The sequence below is a fragment of the Mobula birostris genome, chromosome 13, assembly GCF_030028105.1.
Source record: "Mobula birostris isolate sMobBir1 chromosome 13, sMobBir1.hap1, whole genome shotgun sequence".
NCBI classification, from domain to species: domain Eukaryota; kingdom Metazoa; phylum Chordata; class Chondrichthyes; order Myliobatiformes; family Myliobatidae; genus Mobula; species Mobula birostris.
This window is the reverse complement of record NC_092382.1, coordinates 29,181,934-29,203,569: the sequence shown is the minus strand read 5'-3', so window position 1 is coordinate 29,203,569 and position 21,636 is coordinate 29,181,934. Positions and strand designations below refer to the sequence as shown.

The 21,636-nt window shown below is 48.8% G+C and overlaps 1 protein-coding gene across 3 annotated transcripts; it reads left to right on the top strand.

The window, feature by feature from the left end:
- The first annotated feature begins 1,872 nt into the window (after positions 1 to 1,872).
- Positions 1,873 to 21,119, top strand: LOC140208676 (uncharacterized). Of its 3 annotated transcripts, none has more exons than XM_072277536.1 (3): positions 1,873 to 2,070; positions 5,836 to 5,999; positions 14,056 to 17,510. In XM_072277536.1, exon 3 carries the CDS (start codon positions 14,296 to 14,298, stop codon positions 15,163 to 15,165), a length of 870 nt encoding a protein of 289 aa, XP_072133637.1. In that variant the 5' UTR covers positions 1,873 to 2,070; positions 5,836 to 5,999; positions 14,056 to 14,295; the 3' UTR covers positions 15,166 to 17,510. The 3 variants fall into 3 exon arrangements, 2 of the variants coding, with proteins under 2 accessions (XP_072133637.1, XP_072133636.1); XM_072277535.1 differs by having other exon boundaries at positions 1,874 to 2,070; positions 5,832 to 5,999; XR_011888865.1 differs by lacking the exon at positions 14,056 to 17,510 and adding an exon at positions 20,966 to 21,119 and having other exon boundaries at positions 1,878 to 2,070; positions 5,832 to 5,999.
- Positions 21,120 to 21,636: the final 517 nt, after the last annotated feature.

The following is a 21,636-nucleotide window of genomic DNA, read 5'->3' as shown; positions in this document are numbered from 1 at the left end:
CCCACACCCTTCCCTCCACTCACCCCACACCCACAGTCCACCCATAACCTCTACCCACACACAGACAGATACCCTTCGCCCCAAACCCTCTCCCAGCCTGGGAACAACAACTGATCCCACCACCCGGGCTCGGGTGCAAAGCTAAAATCGGGGCCGCGGGACCGGAGAGCCCGGAGCCTCCAGCCGTCCAGCAGAAGTCGGTCCCGGCCCTTTCGCACTGCAGTCAGCCCCCAACTTACACAAAAGCGGGATCGGTCCTTCCTCACCGCCGCCTGAACAGGAGAACCGCCGGCGACGGCTGCGGTCGGCACAGCGACTGCGTTTAGCGGGAGGTTCGCCGCAGCACCACCCGTGGTCGGAGCTCCCCACAGCGCCACCGGTGTCGGAGCTCCCCACAGCGCCACCGGGGTCGGAGCTCCCCACAGCGCCACCGGTGTCGGAGCTCCTCCACAGCGCCACCGGTGTCGGAGCTCCTCCACAGCGCCACCGGTGTCGGAGCTCCCCACAGCGCCACCGGTGTCGGAGCTCCCCACAGCGCCTCCAGTGTCGGAGCTCCCCACGGCGCCACCAGTGTCGGAGCTCCTCCACAGCGCCACCGGTGTCGGAGCTCCTCCACAGCGCCACCGGTGTCGGAGCTCCTCCACAGCGCCACCGGTGTCGGAGCTCCTCCACAGCGCCACCGGTGTCGGAGCTCCTCCACAGCGCCACCGGTGTCGGAGCTCCTCCACAGCGCCACCGGTGTCGGAGCTCCTCCACAGCGCCACCGGTGTCGGAGCTCCTCCACAGCGCCACCGGTGTCGGAGCTCCCCACGGCGCCACCGGTGTCGGAGCTCCTCCACAGCACCACCCGTGGTCGGAGCTCCCCACAGCGCCTCCGGGGTCGGAGCTCCTCCACAGCGCCACCGGTGTCGGAGCTCCTCCACAGCGCCTCCGGGGTCGGAGCTCCCCACAGCGCCACCGGTGTCGGAGCTCCCCACAGCGCTACCGGTGTCGGAGCTCCCCACAGCGCCTCCGGTGTCGGAGCTCCTCCTCAGCGCCACCGGGGTCGGAGCTCCCCACAGCGCCACCAGTGGCTGGAGCTCCCCACAGCGCCTCCGGTGTCGGAGCTCCCCACAGCGCCTCCAGTGTCGGAGCTCCCCACGGCGCCACCAGTGGTCGGAGCTCCCCACAGCGCCACCAGTGGTCGGAGCTCCTCACAGCGCCTCCAGTGTCGGAGCTCCCCACAGCGCCTCCGGTGGCGGAGCTCCTCCACAGCGCCACCGGTGTCGGAGCTCCTCCACAGCGCCACCGGGGTCGGAGCTCCCCACAGCGCCACCGGGGTCGGAGCTCCCCACAGCGCCACCGGGGTCGGAGCTCCCCACAGCGCCACCGGGGTCGGAGCTCCTCCACAGCGCCACCGGGGTCGGAGCTCCCCACAGCGCCACCGGGGTCGGAGCTCCCCACAGCGCCACCGGGGTCGGAGCTCCCCACAGCGCCACCGGGGTCGGAGCTCCTCACAGCACCACCCGTGGTCGGAGCTCCCCACGGCGCCACCGGGGTCGGAGCTCCCCACGGCGCCACCGGGGTCGGAGCTCCCCACGGCGCCTCCGGTGTCGGAGCTCCCCCTCAGCGCCTCCGGTGTCGGAGCTCCCCACAGCGCCACCGGTGTCGGAGCTCCCCACGGCGCCACCAGTGGTCGGAGCTCCCCACAGCGCCTCCAGTGGTCGGAGCTCCCCACAGCGCCTCCAGTGGTCGGAGCTCCCCTCAGCGCCACCAGTGTCGGAGCTCCCCACAGCGCCACCGGCGTAGGAGCTCCCCACCGCTGAAAACCAACGCTCCAGGAGCTGCGCTATTGCCATTGGTGAAAAGGAATGTCAATCACTGGTTAGACCCAATAGCAGAAGCGGACCAGCGGAGAGGGCGGTAACCCCGCTGGTTCCGTCTTCCGCTTCGGCTCCGATTTCTCCGTGAAAGCGGAACAAACCCCAAAGTAAATGTCCGCTTTCTGATTTATTTCCATTTCCATCCGAGGGAAGCCGGGGGCGTTTGTGAAGCGTCTCCTGCGGCCGGAGTCTGATGTATCGCCGAGAGGTAGGAGGAGACGTACGAAGGCGTGAACTCGGAGACCTGGGCCTTCACCCGGCCTTGCGTGTCTGGATCCTGTCAGATGTCCGGCAGGTGGTCAGAGTGGCTCCCTCACCTCTGTCTCTCCGACCCCCGGCACACACACACCCTGTCCCCTTCACTCTCCGTGTGTTCACCCGTGACACACACACCCCCTGTCCCCTTCACTCTCCGTGTGTTCACCCGTGACACACACACACACCCTGTCCCCTTCACTCTCCGTGTGTTCACCTGTGACACACACACACACCCTGTCCCCTTCACTCTCCGTGTGTTCACCCGTGACACACACACACACACACACCCTGTCCCCTTCACTCTCCGTGTGTTCACCCGTGACACACACACACACACCCTGTCCCCTTCACTCTCCGTGTGTTCACCTGTGACACACACACACACCCTGTCCCCTTCACTCTCCGTGTGTTCACCCGTGACACACACACACACACACACCCTGTCCCCTTCACTCTCCGTGTGTTCACCCGTGACACACACACACCCTGTCCCCTTCACTCTCCGTGTGTTCACCCGTGACACACACACACCCTGTCCCCTTCACTCTCCGTGTGTTCACCCGTGACACACACACACACACACACCCTGTCCCCTTCACTCTCCGTGTGTTCACCCGCGACACACACACACACACCCTGTCCCCTTCACTCTCCGTGTGTTCACCCGTGACACACACACCCCCTGTCCCCTTCACTCTCCGTGTGTTCACCCGTGACACACACACACCCCCTGTCCCCTTCACTCTCCGTGTGTTCACCCGTGACACACACACACACACCCTGTCCCCTTTACTCTCCGTGTGTTCACCCGTGACACACATACACACCCTGTCCCCTTCACTCTCCGTGTGTTCACCCGTGACCGTGACACACCCCCTGTCGCCTTCACTCTCCGTGTGTTCACCCGTGACATACACACACACACCCTGTCCCCTTCACTCTCCGTGTGTTCACCCGTGACACACACACACACACCCTGTCCCCTTCACTCTCCGTGTGTTCACCCGTGACACACACACCCTGTCCCCTTTACTCTCCGTGTGTTCACCCGTGACACACACACACACACCCTGTCCCCTTCACTCTCCGTGTGTTCACCCGTGACACACACACACACCCTGTCCCCTTCACTCTCCGTGTGTTCACCCGTGACACACACACACACACACCCTGTCCCCTTCACTCTCCGTGTGTTCACCCGTGACACACACACACACACACCCTGTCCCCTTCACTCTCCGTGTGTTCACCCATGACACACACACACACCCGGTCCCCTTCACTCTCCGTGTGTTCACCCGTGACACACACACACACACCCTGTCCCCTTCACTCTCCGTGTGTTCACCCGTGACACACACACACCCTGTCCCCTTCACTCTCCGTGTGTTCACCCGTAACACACACACACACACACCCGTCCCCTTCACTCTCCGTGTGTTCACCCGTGACACACACACACCTACCCTGTCCCCTTCACTCTCCGTGTGTTCACCCGTGACACACACACACACACCCTGTCCCCTTCACTCTCCGTGTGTTCACCCATGACACACACACACACCCGGTCCCCTTCACTCTCCGTGTGTTCACCCGTGACACACACACACACACACACACCCTGTCCCCTTCAGTCTCCGTGTGTTCACCCGTGACACACACACACCCTGTCCCCTTCACTCTCCGTGTGTTCACCCGTCACACACACACACACACTCTGTCCCCTTCACTCTCCGTGTGTTCACCCGTGACACACACACACACCCTGTCCCCTTCACTCTCCGTGTGTTCACCCGTGACACACACACACACCCTGTCCCCTTCACTCTCCGTGTGTTCACCCGTGACACACACACACACCCTGTCCCCTTCACTCTCCGTGTGTTCACCCGTGAGACACACACACACACACACACACCCTTGTCCCCTTCACTCTCCGTGTGTTCACCCGTCTCACACACACACACACACACCCTGTCCCCTTCACTCTCCGTGTGTTCACCCGTGACACACACACTCTGTCCCCTTCACTCTCCGTGTGTTCACCCGTGACACACACACACACCCTGTCCTCTTCACTCTCCATGTGTTCACCCGTGACACACACACACACACACACACACCCTGCCCCCTTCACTCTCCGTGTGTTCACCCGTGACACACACACACACACACCCTGTCCCCTTCACTCTCCGTGTGTTCACCTGTGACACACACACACACCCTGTCCCCTTCACTCTCCGTGTCTTCACCCGTGACACACACACACACACCCTGTCCCCTTCACTCTCCGTGTGTTCACCCGTGACACACACACACACACACCCTGTCCCCTTCACTCTCCGTGTGTTCACCCGTGACACACACACACACCCTGTCCCCTTCACTCTCCGTGTGTTCACCCGTGACACACACACACACCCTGTCCCCTTCACTCTCCGTGTGTTCACCCGTGACACACACACACACACACACACCCTGTCCCCTTCACTCTCCGTGTGTTCACCCGTGACACACACACACCCTGTCCCCTTCACTCTCCGTGTGTTCACCCGTCTCACACACACACACACACACACACACACACACACACACACACACACACCCTGTCCCCTTCACTCTCCGTGTGTTCACCCATGACCGTGTCGCCACCCACAGCTCCAATCTGCAGGTTAAATCCGCTGACTGACCGGCCTCATCTCCAATAATAATAGGTCAGCCGGCAGAGAAGGAGTCATCACCCCGACTCAAGGAAACAACCTCTGCCTCCCGGTGACAGAAACAACGGAGCTGGTTGTGGGCGACAGGAGGAATGGAGATAGGGGCCAAATTCAACATTTCCAAGTCTGTTATTGACACAAAATGCATATTTCAATACTGATCAAGGCACAATGTGTTTTATTTATTGTTAATGGCATAAAACATATTTATAGATGGTTACTGACACAGAATCGTATAATTTGTGTTCTGTGTGTTATCTGAATGTGCTTGCCTGTGATGCTGCTGCAAGTCAGTGTTTCTCTGTTCCTGTACCTTCCCGTACTTGTGCACTTGGCAATAAACTCAACAGGACCTGAGACAACTCAGTGAGATGTGATTAGTGACGATCACCTTGGCAGCTCGGTAGGTTGAATGTCTGAGACAGTACGCTGTTAAATGCAAAACCCTGAACAGTGTTGATGATCAGAGGGATCTTAGACTCCAAGTTCATTGCTCCCTGAGAGAGACTGCACAGATTGATCAGGTGGTTAAGAAGGCAAATGGCGTGGTTGTCTTCATTAGTTGATGCATTGAGTTCAAACGTCAGGAAGTTGTGTTGCAGCTTTATAAAACTCCAGTCAGGCCACATCCGGAGTGTTTCATACAGTTCTGATCACCCCACTCTGGGAAGGATGACGGGGCTTTGGAGAGGGCGCAGAAGAGGTTAGCCTGGGTTAGAGGGCATGAGCTGTAATGAGAGGCTGGACAAACTTGGGTTGTTTTCTCCAGAGCGGAACAGGCTGGCCTGAGACTGGATGGACGTTTATAAGATTATGAGAGGAACAGATGGAGTGGACAGACGATTCAAAGAGGTTGAAAAGTGGAATACATTTAAGGTCAGAGGAGATGTGAGGGGCAAGTTTCAGTGAGTTTTGTTCTTCGTAACGTTAAGCAGAAATGTTTGTTTTTCCTTTTTATTGTTAATGTGCTTCATTGTCTTTCATGTTAAAGTTAGACCTGCGGTGACAGATTTATTGGAAGAAAAACCCCAACTGGAAGCGAACCACGACTGAAGATGAGGGAACAGCAACAAGTGAACCAGCCCGAGGATTGAGAGCATCAACTGGAGAGCACCCATCTGACTCGGAGAATCCAGTGATTCAGTCAGGAGAAAGTTTGGTGAGTCTCATTTACTTAAACACTGGTCCTTTAGACATTGCGTACCTGTACAAAGGAAGGCAGGAAATAGTTGGTGTGAGACTGAATGTGCCCAGAAGAACCTGTTATGCCTCTGTCAGACCCAGTTGCAATCACTCCAGGTCTGGTAATGTGCTTCCAGCAGCCCAGCCCTTTAAAACCACTCCCATTCTGTGGAAGTCGAATCCAGATAAAGTCTCTCAGAGACCGTGTAAGTACAAACTCTTTATTCCACGCACTTTGGCCTTACTCACTTAGCCGCTCAAACAGGAGCAGTGTATGACTGTTCTGCCCAATCCACTAACTGACTAACAATTCCTCTTACACCACAGATATATCCGTCCAGGTGTCCCAACACAAGACAGGCTGGAGCCAAAGTTATTTACTCCATGACAGCCCCTAAAGTCAGTTTACAAAATAGTCATAATGGCTTACACACAGAACAGACTGAAGCTGTCCTATCTCTACGCATGAGTGCACAGGGAGATAAGCATCCTGAAACCCCAGCTAGCCACCCTCAAGAAGAAATATGGCTCAGCATGGCTCAGCACATCTGTTGACAATCAGCAGTTTCTTTCAGAAAAACAGGCTGCTATTGTTTAACAAAGAGTTAATCCTTTAACATATCTTATCATTAGATTCAACTTTATTGTCATTGTGCTGAGTACAAATACAAAGCCAATGAAATGCATTTAGCATCTGACCAGAAATGCAAAGAATAGTGTTACTTACAAAATAACTGTGAATTAAAAAAGTGCTACAGCACACAAATATGAAAGTACTGAGACAGTACAATACGGATGCAATACTGCTTAGCGCTGTGACGAGAGGTTCAGCAGGGTCACAGCCTCAGGGAAGAAGCTCTTCCTGTGCCTGCTGGTGCGGGAGCGGAGGCTCCTGTAGCGCCTGCTGGATGGGAGGAGAGTAAAAAGTCCATGGTTAGGGTGAGATGCATCCTTGATAATGTGTTTCGCCCTGCCCAGGCAGCATTTATGGTAGATGTTCTCAATGGTGGGCAAGTGGGTGCTGATAATCTGCTGGGCAGTTTTCACCACACACTGGAGTGCTTTGCGGTCAGATATGGGACAATTGCCATACCACACTGAGATGCAGTTGGTGAGTATGCTCTCATTGGTACAGCGGTAAAAGTCCGTCAATATCCTGGGACAGAGGTGAGCTTTCTTCATGCTGCGCAGGAAATAAAGGCGTGTTGCGCCTTTTTGATCAGGATGGAGGAGTTCAGGGACCAGGTGAGATCCGCGGAAATGTGGACACCAAGGAATTTGAAGCTTGATACACGCTCCATTATAGATCCGTTGTTGTAGATGGGGATGCGAGTGTGACTCCCACCATGCCTGAAGTCCACAATGATCTCCTTTTGACCATTACATGATGATCAAAGCAGTAATGTTTTACAGAGAAAGCAACCAAGTACAGCATTGATTTATCAGTGGGTAAAAACAGTGTACAACAGTAATTATAACAATGATATCTACAACTATTAGGCCATAATGCAATATCATGCTCCACATATTACCGATCAGGCCTTCGAAGACCACCATTTTGACCCTTCGGTGACCCCATGTAAATCCTGTCCAACTTTCTTAATGCTGCAGTCTCCTCGGCAGTGTGCTCAGAGAGGGATGTAATGTTAGTAGACTCATCAGGGATATAGGTGTAGCATTCTGTGTCAATAATAGCACAGGTTCCCCCTTTCTCAACCAGGATAAAATCTGAAGCCATACGATTCTGTAGGACTGTTTGCCGGATTGCAATAATTTCAGTGGATATTTCTGTTCCTTGGGCCTGTGTTTCTGTCAGGGCCCCTGCAGTATTGTGGCCAGCTCCTCAAGTGCTGTAGCCAAATTGATTATCTCTGGTGAATTCCTGGCTACTCCATAGAAGAGAAAAGTGATCATCCAAAGTTGTTCAGTCTCAGTTATTCCTCTCCGCTGCTGAGCACCTGCAAGTATGGCCAGGATGCATGTTTCCCAGTATAGGAACTTCTGTTTGGTGGAGGCCTGAGATACCATCCCTCAAAACACTGACAGCCACAGTCATCTCTGACTAGACCACAGTTCCTCACCTCTCTTCCCCGGGTGTTATTTGAGAAAGCCCAGGCTGAGAGTTCCTCGCTCTGGTTGAGCGGGATTTCTGACATTGTAATCGTAGTTTTACCATGCTGTGGAGTTTCAGCACAAACCCAGCAGACACCTAGTTCTACCTGTTTGGCATAGGTGTGACAGAGAGACAGAAAGGTGTTAACACGGGGGCCCCCGGATGCTGGGGTGAGCCCTCTGAAAGACATAAACACAAATACCACTATCAACCAATACATCTTCCTTTAGTCCGAGAGAGTCCTTCTGCTCAGTTCCTTTAGTAACATGTTTGTAGTCTGTTCGATGTATCCACCGAGATTGCCCCTTCAGTTTCACAGCCGTGGGAGTGGTCAGTAACTCCTGATATGGTCCTCTCCACCGAGGTTCGAGTTTCCCTCGATCCCAGTTCTTAATCAGGACAAAATCCCCAGGTTCTCGGGTGAGATAGTAACTCCTCTCTGCGGGGTAGTTCTCTTCCTTGTAAGCCTGTCGTACCTGTGAATGTAATGCTTGGAAAATTTTGGTTAGTTTGCATGTATATTTCCCCATCTCTTCCCCTAGGGTATGCATATTGAATTTTGCTGGTAGACTTACTGGAAACAATGGTACCCAAGGTCTTGGTCCCCAGGGTGTCCTCATGGGCGGTCCATAAATGATTTCAGCTGGTGACAACCCTGTTTTCCCCTGTGGGGTAACCCTCATGTGGAACAGGGCTAACGGTAGAACCTTCAACCAAGTGAGTCCAGTCTCCACCGTTAGTTTGGCCAATTTACTCTTCAGAGTGCCATTGGCTCTTTCCACAATGCCAGTGGGCCGTGGGTTGTGTACACAGTAGAATTGTTGCTGGATAGCCAAGTTGTTACATGTTGTTACATGTCTCTTTATCTACTTTCACCACAAAGCATGGGCCATTGTCAGAGCTCAGTATCTCTCAGTTTCTCAGTACCTGGGAATTATTTCCCATAATAATACCTTCACAACAGTCATACCAGTATTATTGGTAGTTGGAATAGCTTCAATCCATCTACTAAACACATCTATAATAACTAAGGAGTATCTATAGCAATATACTCTAGGCAATACAATAAAATCAACTTGTAGACACGAGAAAGATTCACCTGTCAAGGGAGTCGTACCCGGTGTGCAGGGTACAGGTTACCGACCATTCCCTCCTTTTCCAGGTGTGTACAATTATGTATATAATCGACCAATATTGGTAAAAACTGTGTAGGAACACAAACCTGTCCCACTGGGGTGATCTGAAAACCTGGGTCGGGGTCTTTCCGACAACCCATCTGGGACCACAGTTTGAGCTCCTCCTCAGAGGCGTCCCCCTGAAAAGTACGTACCTCCCGCATGTCTGGCAAACCCGTTCTGCTTCAGTCACAGAGGGTTGCTTGACGGGAACCCGAGGGGACTACAACTACCGAGGATTGTGCTGCACTTTTCACTGTCTAATCTGCTAAAGCGTTGCCTTTAGTGACCCGGTCGGACATGTGACTGTGGGCCGCACATTTAATAATAGCCAGAACTCGAGGTAGCTGCAGAGCGGTGAGCACGAGGGGTGATTGATAAGTTCTTGGCCTAAGGTAGAAGGAGTCAATTTTAGAAAACCTCACATATTTATTTTTCAACATAGCCCGGTCCTACATTTACACACTTAGTCCAGCGGTCGTGCTGCATACGGATCTTGGACCTCCAGAAAGTGTCCACAGCAGGGGTGATTGATAAATTTGTAGCCTAAGGTAGAAGGAGATGAGTTATACAGCTCTCGTTAATTAAGATGTTCACCTTTAATATTAGTTCCTGTTGGGGTTGATATGGTTTGGAAAACCGGGTCCCAATAATATGTCAAAGCTTGTTGCATTTGATTTTGGTCATTGTCAGGCCAATCCTTATTATTAGTTTTAATCATGTTGGCTAATTTAATTGGTCAGCATTCTTAATTACTTAGATAAGAGAGTTCACTAAATCAAGGTTTTAATTACAGATTGATAAATTGTCCAGTCCTTATCAGGTATTCCCTTTGCAAGGCCCTGATTTAATTACAGAGAGATGTTCATTCCTGTCCTTATCGGCGAGTCCTCCTCTCTTTACTCAAATGAGGATACAATGTATAATATTATCAGCTAAAGAGGGTGCAAGGTATAATGTTATCAGCTCTCAGTGCATCTCTCTGCAAGCCGCAGAGAACCAGTAATGAGCCTGTCTTAGCTAACCGCAGAAGACAGAGTTTACTTGTTCAAAAATTCCTATACAGTCCCAGTTATCCTTGCAGCCAGAGGTTACATAGGATCAAAATGATTTTTTTAATATCCTCAATTCCTCAGGAGGGTTCAGGGGAAATATTTATGTACAATACAGAAACTGGTGTTACCTGTGTATATTGTGGCCATGCAAAAGTTGCTGGAGAATTTACAAGTGGGAAGAAGTGGAGTGATATTTGGAAATCTGACTTTTTGAAGCGTAATTCAGCAAGCAAACCAAATATGGACAATGTGCAAAAGCTCTGGTGAGAAAATCCTTCATTACCCGTTACAGGCCTGTTACATAGGTTGTGTGAGAATGCAGATGGGACTCGATCAAACCCAGAGGAAATCAAAGTTCTTATTGACAATGATTTGATAGCTGTTAAAATGAATACCACTCTATATAAAATTCACTGTGCACACTGGGTAAAAAAAAGCACAATACAAGATTTATGTGCACACTGGTCATTGCAAATTAGGGAGGACATTGGTGGGAAGGTGGGGAGACCTCCAGTGTCCCTGATGCCCTCACCTACAAGATGTGCATCCAGCTGCAGCTTGTAACCCTGCACTTTAAGGAGTTGGAACTTGAAACGGATGAATTCCGGATCATCCAGGAGCTGGAGGGGGTGATAGATATGACATGAAGAGAGGTGAGTTACACCTGAAGTGCAGGACACAGGAAACTTGGTGAGAGTCGGGAAGGGGAATGAGGTTAAATAGCCATCGCAGAGTACTCTTGTGGCCATCCCACGCAACAACAGGTGGATCCACTTTAGAAACTGTTGGGGGGATTTACCTGGCAGAGGAAAGTCAAAGGGGTGATAGGGGATTCGTTTGTTAGGGGAACAGAACAAGAGGGGACTAATATCCCAGTGGTAAGGCTTGCTAGTGCTAGTGTGGGGGGAGGGGGTGATGTGGTTAAAATAAGTTGTTGGGGGAATGGGAGCCAGAATGACAGAACAGATAGTGGAGAGGGTGAATTGAATTGAATTGACTTTTATTACATACATCCTTCATATACATGAGGAGTAGAAATCTTTATGTTATGTCTCCAGCTAAATCAGCAATGTGTAATTTATAGTAAATTATAATAAATAATTTGTACATAGGTCAGTCAATATAACATAGTTATGCAATTGTATCAGCATGAATTAATCAGTCTGATGGCCTGGTGGAAGATGATGTCCCGGAGCCTGTTGGTCCTTTTGCTGTGGTACCGTTTCCTGGATGGTAGCCGCAGGAACATCCAATGGTTGTGATTTGTGGTTGTGAATTGGGTCCCCAATATCCTTTGGGCTCTTTTTGCACACCTTTCTCTGTAAATGTCCTGAATAGTGGGAAGTTCACATCTACAGATGCATTGGGCTGTCTGCACCACTCTCTGCAGGTTCCTGCGATTAAGGGAAGTACAGTTTCCATACCAGGCAGTGATGCAGCCAGTCAGGATGTTCTCAATTCTGTTCCTGTAGAAAGTTCTTAGGATTTGGGGCACCATCCCAGCCTTCTTCAACCGTCTGAGGTGAAGGAGGTGCTGTTGTGCTCTTTTCACAACACAGCCGGTATGTACAGACCATGTGAGATCCTCGGTGATGTTTATGCTGAGGAACTTAAAGCTGTTCACCCTCTCAACCCCAGATCCACTGATGTCAATAGCGGTTAGCCTGTCTCCATTCCATCAGTCATCCACAATCAGCTTTGTTTTTGTGACAATGAGGGAGAGTTTGTTTTTTTGACACCAGTCAGATGTTGTTCAGACCTCAGACAGAGTCAGCAATCAAATGGTTGAGTATGGTGCGATGAATGTGCTGAGCTGTGTATATCACAATGCAAGAAGCATCATAGGAAAGCCAGATGAGCTCAGGACAGGGAATTATGATATTGTAGCCATTATTGGGAATTGGTTGCAACCAACAGTCTGAGGGATTTAGAGGAACAAATTTGTAGAGAGATCGCAGACCATGCCAAGAAACAAAGATTGATTCAGTGAGTGATTTTAACTTTCCATATATTGACTGGGACCTCCATACTGTAAAAGGACAAGATGGGGTAGAGTTTGTCAAATGTGCCCTTAATCAGTACGTAGAATTCCTGACGTAGAAGTGTGCAATGAGCTGATGATCCAGGGCTGGTGACAGAAATTAGTGATCATAATGCCATAAGATTCAAAGTAAATATGGGAAAAGATAGGTCTGGACCGCGGGTTGAGATTCTAAATTGGAGAAAGGTCAATCTTGATGGTATCAGACAGGATCTGGCAAGTGTGGTTTGGGACAGGCGTTTTCTGACAAAGGAGTACTTGGTAAGTGGGAGGCCTTCAGAAGTGAAATTCTGAGGGTGTAGAGTTTGTACGTGCCTGCCAAAATAAAAGTTGAAAGGTAACTGGTGCAGGGAACCTCGGTTTTCAAGAGATATTGAGGCCCGGGATATTTTGTTCCTCCAAATGCCTCAGACTGTTGGGTGCTACCAAGACTCATTAATGACTACAATATCATAATTCCACCCCCAAGCTCATCCGACTTTTTTTTTGTTGTCTTCTGTTGGTTTCTGAAAGCTTCCCAATAGTTTTTGCTCTTCTGTTTGCCCTCTCTTTGGCTTTTATGTTGGCTTTGGCTTCTCATTTCATCCACAGTTGTGTCCTCCTGCGTTTCCAATGCTTCCACTTCTTTGGGATTTATCGATCACTCAGCTCCCGAATTGCTCCCAGAAACTCCAGCCATTGCTGCTCCATTGTCACTCCTACCTTTTCCTTCCAACCAAGTTTGTCCAGCTGCTCTGTCATAGAAACATGGAGAAGTTCAGTGCAGAAACAGACTATTTGGCCCATCTAGTCAATGACGAAAAATCATTTAATCTGTCTAATGCAACTACCAGCACTGGGACCATCGCTCTCCATACCCAAACCATCAAGGCTCCCATCCAAACTTCTTTAAATGGTGAAACCGAGCTCATATTCACCACGTGCTGGCATCTTATTCCACACGCTCACGACCATTTCAGTAAAGAGCTTTTCCAAATGTTCCCGTTAAATTTTCACCTTCCCCACTTACCCATGACCTCTGGTTGTCATCCCACCCAGCCTCAGTGGAAAAAGCTGCTAGCATTTACCTTATCTATACCCTCATAATTTTGTATATTTCTAACAAATCCTCAAAGCAGTGTATAATTTCCTTGTTCATGTTTAGAGCCTTTCTTAGATGTATAAGATGATGAGGGACATTGATTGTGTGGATAGCCAGAGGTTTATTCCCAGGGCTAAATGGCTAACACGAGGGGACATAGTTTTAAGGTGCTTGTAAATAGATAACGAGCGGATGACAGGGGTAGGTTTTTCACACAGAGAATGGTGGAATGCACTGCCGGCTATTCGTGTTTCAGTTACTGTGGGACCAGGAACCCATGGAATTCAATGGGAACAGGGAATAATACCAATGGAGAGAGTCAAACTGAGCCAGGTCACAGATTGGAGATGACAGAAATGCCCCATTCTCATAGAGACAGGAAGAGCATCAGAGAGTTTGATGGTCATTCCAGATACCAGCACTGTGCCCAGTTAGAAGATGACTTCTGTCTCCAACTAGGGTTGAATTTCGCTGAAACAGAGTGATGCCAGACCAACCGTGACAACTCGTGATCTCATCTGAAATGTTGTCCTTCACCCATTGATGGATTTTGTAAATCTTTTTACAGGTTAAAAATGACAAGGAATTTGTCTATGGGAACCTCGAACACAATACGCCGGTTTTGCTGTCTCTGTCCAGAAATTTAAGAAGTGGAGCAAGGGATTCAATCAACTATCCTTCCTGCTCAGACTGTGGGGAGGGATTCACTTGGTCATCTGACCGACTGGCACGCTCGTCATTTTACACAGGAGAGAGGCCATTCACCTGCTTAGACTGTGGGAAGGGATTCACTCTGTCATCTGACCTAATGGCACACCAGCGAGTTCACACCGGGGAGCGGCAGTTCACCTGCTCGGACTGTGGGAAAGGATTCACTTCGTCATCTCAACTGAAGGTACATCAGCGAGTTCACACTGGAGAGAGGCCGTACACCTGCACAGACTGTGGGAAGGGATTCACTCGGTCATCTAACCTAATGGCTCACCAGCGAGTTCACACCGGGGAGAGGCCGTTCACCTGCTCAGACTGTGGGAAGGGATTCACTCAGGCATCTCACCTACTGAGACACCAGTCAGTTCACACTGGAGAGTGGCCATTCACCTGCACAGACTGTGGGAAGGGATTCACTCAGTCATCCCCCCTAATGGCTCACCAGCGAGTTCACACTGGGGAGAGGCCGTTCACCTGCTCAGACTGTGGGAAGGGATTCACTTGGTCATCTGACCTAATGGCTCACCAGCGAGTTCACACAAGGGAGAGGCCGTTCACCTGCTCGGAATGTGGGAAGGGATTCACTACATCATCTCAACTGAAGGTACATCAGCGAGTTCACACTGGAGAGAGGCCGTTCACCTGCTCAGACTGTGGGGAGGGATTCACTTCGTCATCTCAACTGAAGGTACATCAGCGAGTTCACACTGGGGAGAGGCCATTCACCTGCTCAGACTGTGGGAAGGGATTCACTTCATCATCTCAGTTACTGAGACACCAGTCAGTTCACACTGGTGAGAGGCCGTTCACCTGCTCAGACTGTGGGAAAGGATTCACTTCGTCATCTCAACTTAAGGTACATCAGCGAGTTCACACTGGGGAAAGACCATTCACCTGCTCAGAGTGTGGGAAAGGATTCACTCAGTTAATCCACCTACAGAGACACCAGCAAGCTCACACTGGGTAGAGGCTGTTCACCTGCTTTGGTTGTGGGAAGGGATTCACTCGGTCATCTCAACTACAGAGATACCAGCAAGCTCACACTGGGTAGAGGCCGTTCACCTGCTCAGACTGTGGGAAGGGATTCACTCGGTCATCTCAACTACAGAGACATCAGTGTGTTCACACTGGGGAGAGGCAGATCTCCTGCTCGGACTTTGGGAAGAGAATCTCTCAGCCAAATCAATCAGGTTTGCATCATTGAGTTCACACTGGGGAAACCCGTTCAACCGCTGTGAATGTGGGAAGCGATTCACTCAGTCATCTAACCTTGTAACTCTCACTTCGACTAGCAGTTTAATGTGGGGGTCGATAGCTCCCGGCCCGGCCAATCTTAAGAAATCTCGTTTGGGTGGATGCTGCACGATGTGTCCCCTGTTACAAATCAGTACCCCAAAATAACAAGCAGTACACAATATGTGATTAAATAATTGAGAATTATAATTCTTATTTTGACTACAGGGTTAGTAAAGAAAACAAAATAAAGAAAAAGGGCCCACTCTCTCCATTCACGTCTTCTCATCCCTCCTTGGCAAAAGACCATGAAAATCTCTCTTCCAGACTCTCAAGAAAGAACATTTCTCCCATTGGATAGCCCCGTACTCCAAAACCCTGTTATCTCTAGTCATAACCTAAATGTTACTGCTACAGAGAAACCACTACCTCAGCAGTGAACCATTGCAGAGAGGCCATTACATTAGCAGTGAAACCTTACAGCATGTTACACTTGTGACATACTGCCAGGTTCACACTGGGGAGAAAGTTTCAATAAGCTGCATGCTGGATATTTGTCCATCACTGTTGCTGAATGCAATTTCGAGAGTGACTGTCGGTGCTGAACTCTGCAATTATTGCTGCTGCTCACCACACCCAGTCTGCACCCTGGTCACTGGGCATGGGAGGAGTTTCTTCTGCTACATATTCACCTTTAATGGGACTGGAGTTTAACATTCTGCATCTGTGACAAATTAATCAGTTCTATTTTAAACTCTGTCTTTGGTACTTAGCGTGTTTATAACACAACCAGTGTACTCAGGCCTGCTGGACCCAGCCAGTGATTCAGTTCCACGACAGCCCTTTTGAATCCTCCCCTGTTGTTCATCTCTCACTCTCCCTGTGGGATGGGCCCCAGTCACCACTGTGTGGGTGAAGAGGTTTCCCTTGAATTTTCTGCAGACTGAAGAAGTTGAGCTGACTGCAGTTCTGTCTGAGATGTTCTTCACCCCTCAAATCTCTGGACTGAGAAAGAATGACATTGGGAGTTAATCTCCTTATTCAGGGCTCATTTCCACATTATGGGCCATTTTCGCTGCTTCTACAGTGTTGTTGAAAACACTACTCTCCTCTAAAGACTGAAAGCAGAATGGGAAACCATTAGTTGGATGTTCAATGGACTCAGGGTCAGAAACCAGAGGTTGGTCCGCACAGGGCAGAGTTTGGGGCTCTGGACGATGGTCGGTATAAGAATGTATGATGAGGAGAAGGGAATCAGCAGCGGGATGTGGCAACGAATGACAGAGTGGCAACATTTGGAAGCTGATTGACAGAGAAAATCTTTCCATTGTCTGACTGATGATACAAACAATGCCTGTGGTGAGGTGCTCCACTGGTCGAGGAACATGTGTGTTTGGAATGGTTTTATCTATTGAGGGAGTTGTTCCTGCATGTTTATCCTGTAATATTATATCTGGATGGTTATTGATTGTCCTGTTAGTAGTAATGTAGTGATTATTATATAATTTGTAAGATTTTGACTCTGAAACTGAATCAGGTGTGAATCTATGGTGCCTCAATGAAATTATGGTGGTCATTCATGAGATTATATTTTGAAGTAAGATTTTGGTGAATGATATTTGCCACTTGATTGTACTTGTGTAAGTAATCAGATTGAGTTAAACTGCTGCAGGATCCTGGAATGTGTTGGATGGTGTCTGGTTTCTCTTGGCATTTTCTGCACTTGCTGCATTGTTGGTTTGTATTTCATATATTTTCATTTTTTTGTTTCCTTTTGTTACCCACCTTGTCCCGTATTTCTGCAAGGAACTCCTCTGTTTCTGGGAAGAGGTCTCCAACTCTCAGTCAGGTGCTCGATGCTTCTTTGTCAACATCTCATCTGCTCAGATCGTTGGGATGTCTCCCATGGAGGGTCATACTGATTCCACTGGTTAATGTTTTCTACCATAGTGATGATTCATTTTTCTGAGTTGGCCTCTCATTGAAGTTTCTGGTCTGTATTTCTTATCACGATTGCATATACACACAGGGAGTGCTGAATTGTGTTCATTTTTGATGAAAATATATACTTTCAAGTTGTATCTGACTGTTGTGTGATTTTTTTTTCATGTGTGTTATTTCTCTTCCTCATTCTGTCCAATCTAAGTGGGTTTGAGTGTAAATAGCCTTTTCTAAAGTTATCATTTCAGTTCTTAGTTATCTTTGTAAATTTTGCTGATTGAAATGGGACCAAGATATTTTTATTTTAAAAAAAAGTCAATGTCGGTATTGATGAAAGTGTTTATTGCCGTTGTTGTATTTGTTAACAATTGATCTCTGTTTGGCAGGGTTTTTTTAAGCCTTGAACTAAATTTTGACAAAGGTTTTCCCTATTTCACACTACTTTTTATTTTCTTTGCTTGTTGATATTCCAGATACGTGGGTATCAAGAGTCCCGATGAAGGGTCTTGGCCCAAAATGTTGATTCTCATCCATAGATGCTGCCTGACATGCTGAGCTCCTCCAGCACTTTGTGTGTATTTCTCTAGATTCCTAGCATCTGCAGGTCCTCTTGTTTCCCAGATAATTGTATGTTTGTTAAAAGAACAATCTAATAGTGGGGTTGTGTGGCTCTGTTGGTAAAATATTAATTAAAATCATTAGAAAGAGGTGGCATTGGGTTGGAAGGTGTAGAATCTGTGGGTAGAATTAAGGAACAGCAAATGTGAAAACAAAGATCCCTGATGGGAATTGTATAGAGACCTCCAATCAGTTGTAAGTATGTGGTCCACAAATGACAATGGGAGATTAAAAATGCGTGCCAAAAGGGCAATGTTACAATAGTCATGGAGGATTGTCATGCAGGTGATAAGGAAAATTAAGTGTGTTGTTCTCAAGAGGAGGAATTCCTAGAATGCCTACAAGATGCTTTTTTAGAGCAGCTCGTGGTTGAGCCCACTTGGGGATCAGCTATTCTGGATTGGGTGTTGTAATGAACTGGAATTAATTAGGTCACTTACGTTCAAAGAACCCTTAGGGGCAAGTGACTAAATATGATCAAATTCACCCTGACATTAGAGAAGGAGAAGCTCAAGTCAGATGTGGAATAAATGTGAGGCTGCTTAACAAGATCACAGCTCATTGAATTACAGGAAACATACTTGTCTGGATCGAAGGTTGCCTGACTGATAAGGGAAAAAGAGTCAGAATAATGTGGGCAATTCTGTTTTGCTGTCGGTAACTAATGGTGTTCCGTAGGGGTCAGTATTGAGACCACATCTTTTCATATTAAATCTGAATGATATGGATGACAGAATTGATACCTGGGTGATGAACTTTGCAGTTGATACAAAGATAGGTACGGGACAGGTAGTTTAGAGCAGAGCCGGAGTCTGCAGAAGGACTTTGATAGGTTTGGAGAACAGACAATGAAGTAGCAGATGAAATACAGTGTATGCAAGTGTACGGTCATGTACAATTGGTAGAAAGAATAAAGACAGAGAGAAAAAAAATAAATGGGAGAAAATACAAAAATCAGAAATAGGTACTTGGGAGTCCGTGAGCAGGAGCCCCTGAAGGTTTGCTTGCAGATTGAGTTGATTAAAGATGAAAACGGTAATGTTAGCATATAAGAGCAAGGATGTGACACTGTAGCTTTATAACACATCGGTCAGTTTGCTCTTGGTGTATTGTGACCAGTTTCTGACCTCCTGTCTGAGAAAAAGATGTGCTCGTATTGGAGCACGTCCGGAGAAGGTTCACAAGAATGATTCCAGGAATGACAGGGTTAACGTATGAGGATCGTTAGACGGCTTTGACCCTGTACTCACTGGTCTAGAAGAAAGAGAGGGGATCTCATTGAAACCTATCAAATATTGAAAGGCCTGGACAGAGTGGCTATGAAGAAGATGCACCCTACACTGTGTGGGTCTGGGACCAGAGGCCACGGCCTCAATGTATAGAGAATCCACTGACAGCAGAGCTGAGGAGGAATTTCTTGAGTCAGGGAGTGGTAAATCTTTGGAATTCATTGCCACAGATGGAGTAGAGGCCAAGTCACTGAGTGTGTTTTCAATGGATGTTCACGGATTAAGGGGAGAAAGCAGGAGAATGGGGTTGAGAGAGATAATCAATTGGACACAAAGGAATGGTGGAACAGACTCGATTGGCTGAGCAGCCTCTGTCTCATATCTCGTGGCTCATGGACTGAAGAGGCTAGTGAGGTTGCATTAGGGTTAGGGTATTGTTACGGTATCCGTGCCTGGATTATTATATCCAGTTTTGGTCATTCTGCTGTAGGAGAGAGGACATCAAGCAGGAATAAGTGCGGAGGAGATTTATGAGAATGTTGCCGGTACTCGAGGGACTGAGTTCTGGAGAGAGGCTGGGCAGGTTGGGACTTCACACCTTGAAGTGCAGGAGATTGAGGCTGACATGATGCAGGTGTCCCAAACCCTGAGGGTACAGAAATGGGGAACGTGAGCAGATGAGTGAACTCGGCCTTTTCTCCTTGGAGCGACGGAGGATGAGAGGTGACCTGATAGAGGTGTACAAGTTGATGAGAGGTATTGATCGTGTGGATAGTCAGAGGTTTTTTTCCCAGGGCTGAAATGGCTGCTACAAGAGGGCACAGGTTTAAGGTGCTGGGGAGTAGGTACAGAGGAGATGTCAGGGGTAAGTTTTTTTTTAACGCAAAGATTGGTGAGTGTGTGGAATGTGCTGCCGGCAACGGTGGTGGAAGCAGACACGATATGGTATTTTAAGAGACCTTTGGATAGGTACATGGATCTTAGAAAAATAGAGAGCTATGGGTAAGCCTAGTAATTTCTTAGGTAGGGACATGCTCGGCACAACTTTGTGGGCCAAAGTGCCTGTATTGTGATGTAGGTTTTCGATGGTTTTTTTTCCCTTTTTCCCCACTTTTGTGGAATCAACAACCAGTGGGCACCACTTTAAGGTGAGAGAGGATCGATTTAATAGGGATCGCAGGGGAAAGTTATTAATCCACTCTCCCTTCCGGTTTCACTAACATGATGAGTCCACTCTCAGGTTAAAGGAGCAACAACACATACTACATCTGGGTAGTTTACAACTCGATGGCATGAACATCGATATCTTTAACTTCCACCTCCACCTTTTCCTTTCATCAATCCACACGCCCGTCTCCTCCATTCTGTCTCCCAACTTCTCTCTTCACTGCGGATCGTCTCCCTCTGGTTCCGCTTTTACTTCCTTTTCTCCCCATGGTCCGCTCTCCGATCCTATCAGATTCCTTCTTTTCAGCCCTTTGCATTTTCCAGCTTCCACCTCACAGCGTCTCACTTCATCTCCCACCTCCCCCACCCACTCACCTTCACTCTTACCTGACTTCACCTATTATCTACCAGCTTGGACTCTTTCCACTCCCTGCACCATCTTATTCCGGCTTCTCCCCACTTCCAGTCCTGATGAAGGGTCAAATCTGTTTTGATTTATCCCCCTCTGTAGAAGCTACCTGACCTCCTGACTTCCTCCAACATTTTGTGTATGTGACTTTGCATCTCCAATATCTGCAGAATCCCATTGGGACAGAGTGCAGAATGCAGAGACTACATCGGGTCTCACTAATGTCGAGGAGGCCACACCTGGAAAACTGGAAACAGGAGATGACCCCAACAGTGATGATGTTGAAAAGTTGCCTCATGTGGAAGGACTGTTTGGGGCCCTGACTGGTGGTGGGGAGAGTGGTTTGGGGCAGGTCTGGCACTTCATCCACTTGCAGAGTTGGCTTCCAGCCCCCTGCACCCCTCCTTATCGCTGTAAACCTCTCCCTCTTGTGGACAACACTGCCACTTGGTGGTGATTTGCCACAATAACAGGAGCCCCTGATTTGTGGACTCCATTGTCACCGGGTGACGCTCTGCCGCAGGAACACTGAGAGACAGAAATGTGACGCTGCAGTCTGCTGAAATGTTTGTTCAAGATTCAAGGTAGTTTAATTCCATTTCCAGCAGACAAATATGAATGGGATCAAAATAATTATTACTCCGGCTTCAATGCAGCACAAAAACACAATAGTAGAAACATATATCCACAGCTTGTAAACTGTGCACGGATTGATTGTATGTCCATAAAGTGACGCTCGGTATAGTCAAGTCAAGTCACTTTTTATTGTGATTTCGATCATAAACTGCTGTGCACAGTAAAAACAACATACCTCCAGGACCATGGTGCTACATGAAACAAC

What these genes read in the sequence shown, in the direction of transcription:
- LOC140208676 (XM_072277536.1), top strand. Translation starts at nt 14,296, where the DNA reads ATGGCACACCAGCGAGTTCACACCGGGGAGCGGCAGTTCACCTGCTCG.